Source organism: Xiphophorus hellerii, chromosome 20 (genome assembly GCF_003331165.1).
Source record: "Xiphophorus hellerii strain 12219 chromosome 20, Xiphophorus_hellerii-4.1, whole genome shotgun sequence".
In the NCBI taxonomy this organism is placed as follows: Eukaryota; Metazoa; Chordata; class Actinopteri; order Cyprinodontiformes; family Poeciliidae; genus Xiphophorus; species Xiphophorus hellerii.
This window is the reverse complement of record NC_045691.1, coordinates 33,271,251-33,283,732: the sequence shown is the minus strand read 5'-3', so window position 1 is coordinate 33,283,732 and position 12,482 is coordinate 33,271,251. Positions and strand designations below refer to the sequence as shown.

The following is a 12,482-nucleotide window of genomic DNA, read 5'->3' as shown; positions in this document are numbered from 1 at the left end:
GTACTAGCCCAACATAGCATTATTCTAACATGGAAGGAAATGATACATGGTGTTTTGTAATGAATAAAAATCCGAATGATGTGGTGTGTATTTGTATTTAGTCCCTATTAATTTAATACCACTAAATAAGATCCAGCATAACCAATAACCTTTACGGTCACATAATATAATTTTATAGCAAAATCAAGTAACTATTACCTTCAGTTGCTATATAAATGCAATATAAATCAAATCTGACTTAAAAGAAGTTTGACATCATAATTTAATACCTTGAAATTGGACCTGTGTTTGTTTAAAAACTCCTGCTGTTTCTGAAACGCCACCTTCAGGAAGTCATCACACCATGGCTCCTCTGGTAACACTTTAATGACATTTTTACCTTCCCACTTCAATAATGGGAGAAGAAATGGAGGTGGTTGAGTAATATAAATACCGCAGTGTTCATTTGGACAACGGACTGGAGACGCAGCAGTGAAGCGTCCATAAGAAGGGACAGAGCAGACTGGACTTCTTGAGGAAGCCAAGATCCTTCAAGGTTTGCACCAAGATGCTGCAGATCTTCTAAGTCTGTTGTTGAGAGCATCGTCTCTTCTGCTGTCATCTGCTGGGCAGCAGCATCAGAAACAGGAACATAAAAAGGTTCAACAGCCTGATAAAGAAGACTGGATCTGTTCTGGATACGACTGCGGAGCCTCTGGAGATGATCATGCAAAGAAGGATTCTTCATATGATCAAGAAAATTATGGACAACTCTGACCATCCTCTTCATAAGACTGTCTTGGGAAGACAGAGCATCTTCAGTCAGAGGCTTCCTCAGATTCAGTGCAGTACAGACCACTGCAGGAGATCTTTCCTGCCAACAGCCATCACCATCTTCAATAACTCATTGAAGAATCTAATTTAATAACTTACAACAACATTTAATTTCCCTTTGGGATTAATATCGTATTTTTGAATTTGAATCTAGTTAAATTGCTCTGAGTAGTAGTTCCTATAATGAGCTAAGCAGAAAAACAGTTTCACCACATGTTTGCTAATTGCTTCTGGCTAGTCTGAAGGAGCTGAGAGGTGGAGGAGGGTTGCTCTGTGAGGCAGCCAGGTGGTTGGAAGTGAACCAACCAGGTGTTTTGCAGAGCTGAATGGATTCCAGGATTTCTAAAACATGCATGAAAGAATCAAAGCAACACTCCAGATATGTTTTTGGTGAGGGAATAACATTATAATATGATGTCAGCTGAGACATGGACGCTGGTCAGTGCAAATAAAGACAGCTTTCTGCACTGATGTGGGTACATTTCCAAGAAAAGTTCAATTTAACCAGGCACTTTGAAGAAGTTCTCCACCAGTATAAAGAGGAACTTTGTGAAAGATTTGGTCTGATTGAGTGCTGTGTTCCTTCTGTCTATGAAAACGACAGACACAGCAAAACACTGTAAGCTGTAAATAACACTAAGATAGCAAAAAACTACCTTAGACTTAACTGAACTTTATAACGTCCTGGCCTTTGTCTTGATAGTGGTATCATCATGGCTTCTGCATATGTTAGCACTGTATGCTAGCATTTACCTCCTTGAGTATATATTTGCATTATTGCATAAACAGTTCAGCATTGGTTTTGTCATTTTGTCTTGGGGAACACGTGATCCAAATACATTCAGTCATGTTTCTGCGTCATTAGATGATCATATCTCTATTGCCAAACTACAAAATGGCCAAACATGGCGTAGTGGAATTCAGTGGAGAGAATCACTCTATGACCTCGAGTTAGGGGTGGGGTGTTAAGTGCCTCATTTGCATTTAAAGAGACAGCACCAAAACGAGCTGTACCTCAGAACAGGAATATAAGTGGGGCCTGTGGAGCAACAACAAGGAATTCAGACCAAAACATTGCAGTTCTACTGTATGTAGACCACAACTGAATGATTTAAATGGGAAAAGGGAGGATTCAAAAACATGACATGTTAACTTTAAACAGAACTAACACATGTATCTGTAAGCTTGAACTGAAGTCAAATTCTAAAAATGCAGCAGCAGCTCCTGTCCTTTCTCAAACATTATTCCAACCCTGTCAGTTGATCTCACCATATGAGTTTATAAAAAGCGAACCACTCGACTTCCTGCTGAGTAAATTTTCCTCATTTAAAGGTTTAGGGTGGCTCTGTTGAACCCACCAGGTCCAATGAGATTCAGCTACAACGCTCATATTTTCCACAGATGTTTGATGTGTTTTGAAGGGAAAGAAATTATAATGCTAGTCTTTGAGTGAACAGCAAAAATGTGCAAAGAAAACAAAAATCTTGTCCTGCTCATTCATCTGAGCTGTCAGGGTGAGCGTTAACACGGCAGCAGCTGACCCAAAGAAAACAAGCTGTTCAGAACAAACGTTGCTTTCTTTAATGCTTTCATTTCCACATAAATCTGAATCGGTTTCTCTTTTTTTCCAGTGGTCAACACGGTCACGTCTTTGAAGCTTTCTTCTGGAGTATTGACTAAGAAAAGAACCTCTTGTGTTCCTGAGGATTTGCAGAAGCTCTTTTCTTTCTTTGTCTTTTTTCTATGCAAACCTCATTTCTTTTGTGTGTTTTTGTTCCTTTTGTTTTTTGCTTCACCTTAAGGCTTTCATACTTCTTTGTCTTTCTCGTTAGGGATTTGCAGGCGACCTGATGGTGAGGAACATCCAGCTGAGGCACTCTGGAAAGTATGTGTGTATGGTACACACTGACGTGGACACGGTGTCGGCAGCAGCAGATCTAATTGTTAGAGGTACGTCTGCTCCTCCTTTATGACAATGCTTATCGTTATAAAGCATTCTCTCTGGTGATTTGTCATGGTTTTGCTGTTCTGAAAAGTCTATGTTAGCATGCGGGTGGGGGTGGGCGTGTATGTGTGTGTGTGCATTTTACTATTAGGATACAGGTGTCTTAAAAGCTCTCAGATCAGATTATAAGGCTATAATTTAACACTTTTTTGTTGACGATAATGGGATTTTTGTAAAAAGACAATAACAAAACAAAACTGTGCTGAGTGGTGTACTACTTTGCATCTCTCCATTCCTGCGACATACAGATTTTTAAATGAGAAACCATAGACAGGTTTTTCAGTTCAGTTACTCCCATTGAAGACTGGCCCTTCCACCACCCTTTGTCATTCAGCTGCCTGTAACGGCCAAATGAGGGCAATTCCTCAGAAATGTTACCCTCATTAAAAAAAAAAACAAAAACATAAGGTTGACTGCAGTGTCACAAATAACAGACATCAAGGAATGGCTACGAATGCATCCCTGCTCCTTTTGGTACATTCTCACCAGCCCTGTTTAGTCACTTTAATCAAATTCCAGTCCGTTTGCCTAGAAAGTCCGGTTCAGTTGGAGAGGTGTGAATATGTAATCAAACTCTGGTTTGATTCTAAAAACTTCAGTCTTGGTCCGCTTAAAGTAAACTCTGGTGTGGTTCAAATGCATATGTGAACGGCAAGCAGACCAGAGACAGCTCCAAATGCAGGAAGTGCAGTGAATTCTGGGTAAATACAACCAAAACAATTGTACATGCTAGCACTAGCAGGAGGAATGACTGCTGGCGTTTTACCAAAGACAAAATCGTTCAACTGCAAAAATCTGACGCCACTCCATTTTTGTTTACATTTCATGAGGAAGAAAGTTGAGGTCAGTGTCTTCTTCAGAGGTTTTTGTGGTGTTTCCTTCAGTGGTTCTTGTTGCACTGCCCCCACAGTAAAGAAAGGGAACAGGTTTTCAAAGGGTTTGGTTGGTTTGACACAGTGCAGTGTGAAAGTGAACCAGAGCATCTGAAAATGTTGCAAACGTTGAAATTTTGGTCCCCAATTACACCGGGGTCTAAAGGTGTGAAAACTCTGTTAGAGCTCATCACACCAGTTCAAGACTGATTCTGATATTAAATTTCATACATCTGAACTTTGATTACAAACATCTGAAGGCAACTGTTTTTATTTAGGGGTTGCAGAGGAAAGGTCCTAACTACCAATGCAGTCTACACCTTCCTGATTTGCATAAATAAAATAGTGTGTCATGACTAATGCATCATGTTCCTTCCACTTTACGATGATTCTCTCTGTTCCTTTGGTCTTCTGCATAAGATACAAACCACAAAAGTTTAAGGAGTGTGAATACTTTTGCAAGGCACTGTGTGCTGCCAGGGGTTCCAGCTGAACATGTGCTCATATTCTGTTGAAAGATTAAAATTAGTTTTTAGATTTATAGGTCTAAGTGGAAAAACACATATCAGTGGTCCAAATCCCAGTATGTTTGATCTCATATTGAAGTCATTAAATAAAAACACTTTTCATTCCAAATAGTCTACAATAATGTGATTTTTGAAAATGATCCATAACTTCACAAGTCTAGAATAGGTACTCAGGGATTTATAAGCAGAATTGTTTTCATTTTCATTTTCTTTTTGTGAAGTTAACACATTTTTGAACCAAATAATTTTTTTAATTGCTGTTTAATATTTGCTTTTAATAAACTTCAATAATATCTAGGGAGGAAGATGATAAAACAGACTAATATGGTGAATTAAAAGTATCACAGAAGTACAAACTAACTATGAGACAAATAACTAAATTTTAACTTCATGTAGCAAGTATACAGTATATTCATGTAATTTCTGTTATCTCTGCCTTGCTTTTGAATTATTGACTATGAATACATTTGTGCTTGTAAAAAATATTCACCCCTTTGATATTTTACCATTTTTGTTGTATTTACATATCCATCATAATCAACAAAATTTTGCTTTTGACTTTTTTTTGACAAAAATAATGTAATTGTGAAAACTGATTCATGAGTTTCATGAATTCAAGAAGCAAATTTCTTTTCAGTTAAATTCACATGTGACTAACTAGAAGTGGATTACTATGTCAAACTCTTCTAAAAACGGTTCCCCTCCTCAGCTGTGGTGGCGCTGCACCAAGAACCACTGAAGAAGACACTTAGTGCAACTTCTTTCCTTGCAAAATATAAACAAAAATGGAGTAGCACCAGATTTTAGTGGTTGTAGGATTTCTCTTTGGACTTAGCAAAAGACCACGAGCCATTTTTCCTGCTAGCGCTAGGCTAGCACGTTTGTTTTGGTTGCATTTACCCAGATTGACCTGAGCTTTAGTCTGCTTCCTGCTCTTGAAGCGGTCTCTGGTGTGCTTGTGGTCACAGATGCATTTGAACCGTGCCAGAATTCACTTCCACTGAACAGAGACTGAGGTTCTTAGGCGAAGTGGAGTTAGTTCTTTTGGTCCATATCAGTTTGGTTACGCCTTCATGACTCTCCAAACAAACTGAAATTTCTAGGCAAACAAACTGGAGTTGGATAAAGCGGTCTAAGCAGGGCTGATATGAATGCACTCTTAGAATCTAAAGCTAGAAAGGGTGAGGTCATGAGTAACACATACACAGGGATGATTTACAGCGCAAAGACCCTCCTGCTGGTTCTGATTGGTTGTTTCTAGTTTGCCCTGGGAGAAGGTGGAGGATCTCCGTTTTTTCACACATTATCTGCCTCATTCCACACTGTAGCTACTGTTCAAGAAATATGGACAAAATATATACAGTACAGACCAAAAGTTTGGACACACCTTTTAATTCAAAGAGTTTCCTTTATTTTCATGACCACACTGAAGGCATCAAAACTATGAATAACACATGTGGAAATATGCACTAAACAAAAAAGTGTAAAACAACTGAAAATACCCCTTATATTCTAGTTTCTTCAAAGTAGCAACCTTTTGCTGTGATTACTGCTTTGCACACACTCTGCATTTTCTTGATGAGCTTCAAGAGGTAGTCACCTGAAATGGTTTTCACTTCATAGGTGTGCCCTGTCAGGTTAATAAGTGGGATTTCTTGCCTTAAAAATAGTCATGAAAATAAAGAAAACCCATTGAATTAGAAGGTGTGTCCATACTTTTGGTCCGTACTGTATATATATATATATATATATATATATATATATATATATATTTTTTTTAAATTACATATTGCAGATTAAAGGAAGCTTTAAAATACATTGTGGTTAAAAAGAAATCTAAATCTTTTAGAGTGCAGCAGAAAAAATGAGACAGTTGAATAATGATAGTTCTCATTGTGCCGACCACTGCAGAATGACTGTGATTGATACTCTTAGCAGGTAACTGGGATAGGATATATTTGAAGAACTATTATACGTTTGGGAGAAGGGACGAAGATTTTTTTAGCAATAAAAGGCAGGCTCTGTTTTCTGTGTTTTTTAAAGTCTTTGAAGGTTTTATTGGAAACATTCTTCCTTTCACAGGATATAAGAATAAAGTCTTCATTTTTGACTAAAGGAGTAATTAAAGAATGTTATTTGATTACAAAGTAAGTTAAAATAGCCCAGCCATAGCAGGTTGTATCATTTTTACCATCATGCCTCCAGTTTATTCCTTGAGCCTCAGACTCTCTGCTCTCCCCTGAGCCTCCTGTGCCGCTCAGTCTATCTCTCTCTGTCTGTTTGTGAGCGTGTTTGTGTGCCGTGGGTGTGGCACATCTTTCACTCTCCTCGCTCTCTGGCTGCTCATCAGCCTGCACACCAGCAATCCGTCTCCCTCTCAGCCCCGCAGTATATCAAACCCAGTTCTTCAACCTTTCATCGCCAGCTCGTTCTTCCAGCCAGTGCGGATCATTGCTCGCCACCCGCTCTCACGCTCGTCTCCACACCTGCCAGTCAGTCATCCAGCCACGCACACATCCCGCTCTGCTCTGTTTCACCAGCCCAGCACACTCCTCCAATCCCTGATGATAAAATAAAACACAATAACATCTCTTGTTCTCTCCAGCCATCTACGTTCAGTATTTTGCTGTTGTTCGTGTCACAATCTGATGAACTTTAATATTCGCCATTGATGAGACTGCTTCTCTCAATAGAGCAAGGTTATGAATCACTTAACAGTAATGGCAGAGTTCCAGAGTGCAAAACACAAAAGCTAACCTGAAATTATTATTTATTTTTTCCACATTGGCTTTTCTGTGTTTCTGATCGTTGCAGGACCTCCTGGAGCCCCTCAGGGTCTGCTAGTGACAGCCATTACTGACGCTACAGCGCAGCTATCCTGGAGCTCTGGACCAGACAACCACAGTCCCATCACCATGTACATGGTTCAAGCTCGGACCCCCTTCTCTATTGGCTGGCAGACAGTGAAGACAGGTAAATCGCTCTGTATTAAAAACATTAATATTAGTGGTGGGACTCAATTAATTGAATTAATTGCATCAGCTGTAATTTATTAATTGCATTTTAATTGAAAACCATATGTCGACAAAAGTAACATTGTCGATTCAAAAATCTTTTTTGCTTCTGAACTTTTGAGTAAATAGACAAAAACGCTCAAGAAAAAAGATATTTGTTTTTAACCTGTTATATAGGTTCTTCAACCATCAGATCGGTGCAACATTATATTATACACACTAAGTGCTTCAGGAACTCCTTGATGCATGTATAGATGCATAATTAGCATTGAGATAGATGCTATTTTTAGCTTGATTAGCTTCACTGGTAAGATAAACTCAGTTGAACACAAATTGAACACAACAATATTCCAGTAATAGGCCCATAACAATGGCTTGGTCGTCCATCGCTGTTGTTTGCAGATGTTGTTTGTGCAAAAAAATCAAAACAAGTATTTGTGTTAAACTCTTTAACACATTAAAGTTATATACATAGAATTGTAGCTGGCATGCTAGCTACTTAGCTGGCCAACAAACTTCAGTTTGAACCAGGAATAGTTTTTAGGTGGATTTGTTAGGTTGTGTATTTATGGTGAGTCTTACCAACAGGAGATATTTTTCCATTACTAAAAACCTGCTGTATCTTGACACATTAATGTGGCCAAGCTAGTTCCATGAGAGCAACATCGAGCCATGTGTTTACATTTCAGAATGTGGTTGAAAGTAAGAGTAGCCTTTAGATTATAGCAAAATTTCAGTTTAACATCAGGATGTGTGTCTTTAAGGCTTATAGACTAGGAGTCCAGAAAACTGTAATGTGTGTGTGTTGGGTTTTTTTTATCGTAGCAGCAAAACAAAAAAACAACAAAATCTCCCAACTTCTCTAAGTGTGTTAAACTGTCATCATTGCCACCATCTTTGCTTTGGGTTGGAGTGCTTGGGACAGTTTCTTCATCAACTCATTTTATGTTGAGGCACTTAAAAAGATTTATGTCTTTATCTAAATGACATTTCTAATTGCCTGTTGAAGGTCTAGATGGTCTAAATACTGCACCACAGATTGGAGAATTAAAATAACAATATTTTTGGAGTTCTTGAGATGACAGTTACATCCACTAACGACAGAAAAAATAATTAGATTCTTTAAATATATTTAATCTTAAGTACTTCCACTGAACAACTCAAAGTGTTGAAAGACGTTTAGCTCCATTCTGTCAGTCATATTAATTAAATTGACCACAACAGGCTTTTGATTCTGTTTAGTTAAATGCAGTGACACTCTGTAAATGGAAAAGTTTTACATTATGAACAACTCTCAGCTTTTCAGACTGACGTCTCTATTCTTTTTTTATTATTAATTTAATATAGCTGTTTTAAATATTTATTTAAAAAGAAACACCTATAAATTCTTAATTCTTTCATTCTAGTTCCTGATTCTGTGCCTGGACAGATGATGCACGCAACTGTGAAAGATTTGAGCCCCTGGGTGGAATATGAATTCAGGGTGGTCGCAATCAACAGTGTTGGTGTTGGAGAACCCAGCATGCCGTCAAAACAGATCCGAACCAAAGCAGCAGGTACTCTGTCGGCTTGTTATGTCTCTTCATAGAAAATTAAGCAGCCCCCATGTGGAAAATTACCTGTTTGATTTAGCTTTGCATCTCATTGCGTTCTTTGCACTAATCTATTGTTCATGTTATTGTTTATGCCAGCTCTTTGTTTCACTCAGAAAATGAAAATGAGGCGACATGAAATTCCACTTAATTACCGTAAGCGGCCCAGACGAATGTAGAAATAAGCATTCTGGAACGTGTAGTGTTAATTGTTTTAGTGGCAGACAGAACTGTGACATTAACCATGAGGAAGCAACACAAAGAACTCCTGTTTGATGTAAGAGAATTTTATCCACCTGGTTGGATCAAAGAGGAACAAGTTTCCTGCTGGAAGCTACTGTACATATTCAGCATCCAACTAAATCTAGACTTTTCAACTCTGTTTTTGCAGTTTGGGTCACATAAATGTTCCAGATCATCAAACAAATGTTACATCAGACAAAGATTAAAACCAGTTCATTTATGATTTAACAAGATGGGCATTTAGAGTTTCACAAAGGACCAGGTTGGTTCAGGAAGTTGTTTTATCGTAATCAACAAAATCATCATCTGAAGACTGTATTCTGTATTTACTCATATTATCTATGTCTAATATTTAAATTGATTTGCTGATTTGAAACTATTAACAATTGCTGCATTTTCATTATAGTTGTGCGCAAAACTGTTTTATCCTGCTAATGTAGAAAAAAAACACAATTTTGCCATTGCGGTGTTACATTTAAATAAGAGATAACTAACCTATTCACATGTGAATAAGTTAGTCATTAAAAGCATGCCACACCATTATTCTCCTACCACTTCCTGTCATCTTCTTTGTGGTTTCTGCCAGTAGTAACATCCAGTTGTTGATCATGTGACTCGTGTGATGCAAAAACAAAAGTTCCCTTTGGAGTTTTGCGAAAGACACCAATATCAATACAGCCAAAAAAAAAACACCTCATCCTAGAGCAAAAACTTTTGATCAAAAAACTTATATTTTCAAAAATAGCTGTTTTTCCATTAAGTGAATTTATTTTTGTAATTCCAATTTGCACAATTATATGGTTGATGGAAATGCAGCTAACAACAGCAAACCACTTTTTCCCCGGCTCTATAACTAATATGTCTGTTCTTCTAAAAGAAAATCCAGCACCTGTCCCTGCTGATGATTATGTTTCCTTTTTTTCCTGTTCAGCTCCCAAGGTTGCACCGGTTAATGTGAGTGGCGGCGGGGGAGCTCGAGGAGAGCTTGTCATTACGTGGGAGGTGAGTGGATGATTTTTGACCGAGCGTTCGCTGTGGCAGAGTGTCCTCCCTTTGATGGGAGATGAACTCTGGCAGAGTTACTGTTCCTGCGGAGGACCAGCTCTGGGTGCGACTGCTTTTTAATTAAAAGCGGAGCCTTTTCTGATTTGCTGCCTGCTGACTCCCTGTGTCACGTAAATCTAAATGAGGATGGCGAGCCTGAGCCAGTTACAGCGTGTAAATCTGAGCTTTGGTGACGACTTTACGTTTTGGGGATCATTCAGACCCTTAGAAAAGTATTTATACCCCTTAAAGGTTGCGGCAGTATATATAAAGACAACAACAACTTACAGTTGAATGAAGTTCAGCATCTGTCATTCTTCAAGTAATTAGACATTTGTATTCATGCTCCTTTTCAAACTTGGTGAAAACTGTTTACGCAGCATTTCCTTTTCCTCTTATGTTCTCCATCCAATATCTGCAACGGAGTTGGTAAAACTCAACAATAGTAAAGATGAAACCATGAGTGGTTTCATCTGTTCCCGTGGAAAGGTCTGTTCCAAAGATTCACTTCCGGTGAACCATGCAGGAAGATGTGCAATAATAAATCAGACACTGTTGAGGGGAGTATGCTGTATTGTAGCATCTGTTGTGTTGTTGACATTGATAAGTTAAGCCTTGTGGATACAACTCATTCTTCGGGTATTCAAGGATCATGTAGCATTTCTGTGCCTACTTTGTGTTCACATAAATCCAAATGAAAAGTAAAAATGACACAAAGTTTTTGTGGTTTTAATTTGGCAAGTTGTTACAAATGTTTGAATGGTTTGGATGTTTCTCCAAGGTTGTGTTGGCAAAAGTTATTGTAGACATTGTGAATGTTGCGGACCAAGCTCTTTAATTCAGTATACACTCAGTTGCTTTGATCATAGGTGTTTATTTCTATTCCTGTTCCCTCAGCCGGTTCCAGAGGAACAGCAGAGCGGAGAGGAATTTGGCTATCTCGTGGCTTTCCGCCCGCTCGGCAGCAGCACCTGGATCAAGACGGTGCTGGCCTCGGCCGACGTGTCCAGATACGTGTACAGGAATGACAGCGTCGCACCACTGTCCCGTTTCGAAGCCACTGTGGGTGTGTTCAACAGTGTGGGCGAGGGGCCGTTCAGTCGGATCGTAAAAGTGCTCTCTGCAGAGGAAGGTGAGGAGTTCGCTCTGGGAACAGGAAGAATACACAATGAGGACGGAGATTCCAGAAGGGGTGTGGATGTGCTATTAACCGAGGCGATGAATAATTCATATGTCTGTCCTCCACAGAGCCTTCCGCCGCTCCATCGAGAGTATGGGCTCATTCCTTATCTGCCTCTGAGATTGAGGTGTACTGGGAACCAGTTCCTCCCAGGTCCAGCACTGAGAACATCATAGGGTACGAGGTATGAAGTAGAACAAGGACTATTCAGAGCCAATCCCACAATGGCTGACCGTGTAATAAGCTTCCATAATTTGAGCATATCTGTGGAAGTCAGGGATGTCCAAAGTGTGGCCCCTCAACTGCAGTTCAAGACTGATAAAAATTTGGACATATGGTTGATGCAGATGGAGACTTTTTATTTATAATCAAGGTAAAATTATTACCAACACAATTTTCGTACAATGGAAGAAGTACAACACAAAGTATTTGTCTTTTTTACAGCTAAGCTTTTATAATAAGTGGAACCACACTTATCCAGACTTTTACTGATGGACCAAAGTCAGCTTTTATTTAATTTACTAAACTTAGCAAAACATTAGCAAATTGTTTTGATAGAGAGTAATAAATCTTGATCTTATAACATAATAAGATAATACATTTCTCCAATCAAAGCCAAAAAGAATTGAAAACTGGGCGCATTTCATTTAATACAGAAAAAGAAAATCTGCATTTACAGTTTATATCTATGATGAATATTTTTCTAGAAGATAAATTATCCCAGAAATCATTGAGATAAACAATAACATTGTCATTATGATAGGACTAATAGACTGATAATGGCCTAATAATGCAACTTTGCCCTCTGAAAGATTATTAAACTTTAATTTTGTACAGAACACTCCAAACTGGAACTGGAAGACATTTTAAATAAACTAAAACACAACAACCAAAAACAATAAATAAAAAGGAAATAAAAACCACAAACAACTGAAACCAAAAACACAATGGATTATGAAGTCTTAAACAAAATTGCCCTTCAAAAAATATTAATCATAGAAATTATTGAGATCATTTTAATTTATCATGCAAATAATTATTTTGTGACTATTGCAAGAGATTTAAGGATGAAACACATACTTTTCTTACAAAACAAAACTTTGCTTGATTTTTGGATTTTTGTAGACTGGAGGTCTACAAAAATTGTTAAAAAGGAAATAAATAGAGGAAAGTGTGAACATCATATATCATT

General features: G+C 38.2%; 1 protein-coding gene across 2 annotated transcripts in view; it reads left to right on the top strand.

Moving 5' to 3' along the window:
• The window catches only part of cntn6 (contactin 6), a 143,471-nt gene that overhangs the window by 111,244 nt on the left and 19,745 nt on the right, over positions 1 to 12,482 (top strand). For both annotated transcript variants that reach the window (XM_032550448.1, XM_032550447.1), the window contains 6 exons: positions 2,646 to 2,763; positions 7,032 to 7,190; positions 8,638 to 8,787; positions 9,998 to 10,068; positions 11,008 to 11,242; positions 11,359 to 11,474. In XM_032550448.1, coding sequence (XP_032406339.1) covers positions 2,646 to 2,763; positions 7,032 to 7,190; positions 8,638 to 8,787; positions 9,998 to 10,068; positions 11,008 to 11,242; positions 11,359 to 11,474 — 849 coding nt within the window. The remainder of the gene's footprint in view (positions 1 to 2,645; positions 2,764 to 7,031; positions 7,191 to 8,637; positions 8,788 to 9,997; positions 10,069 to 11,007; positions 11,243 to 11,358; positions 11,475 to 12,482) is intronic.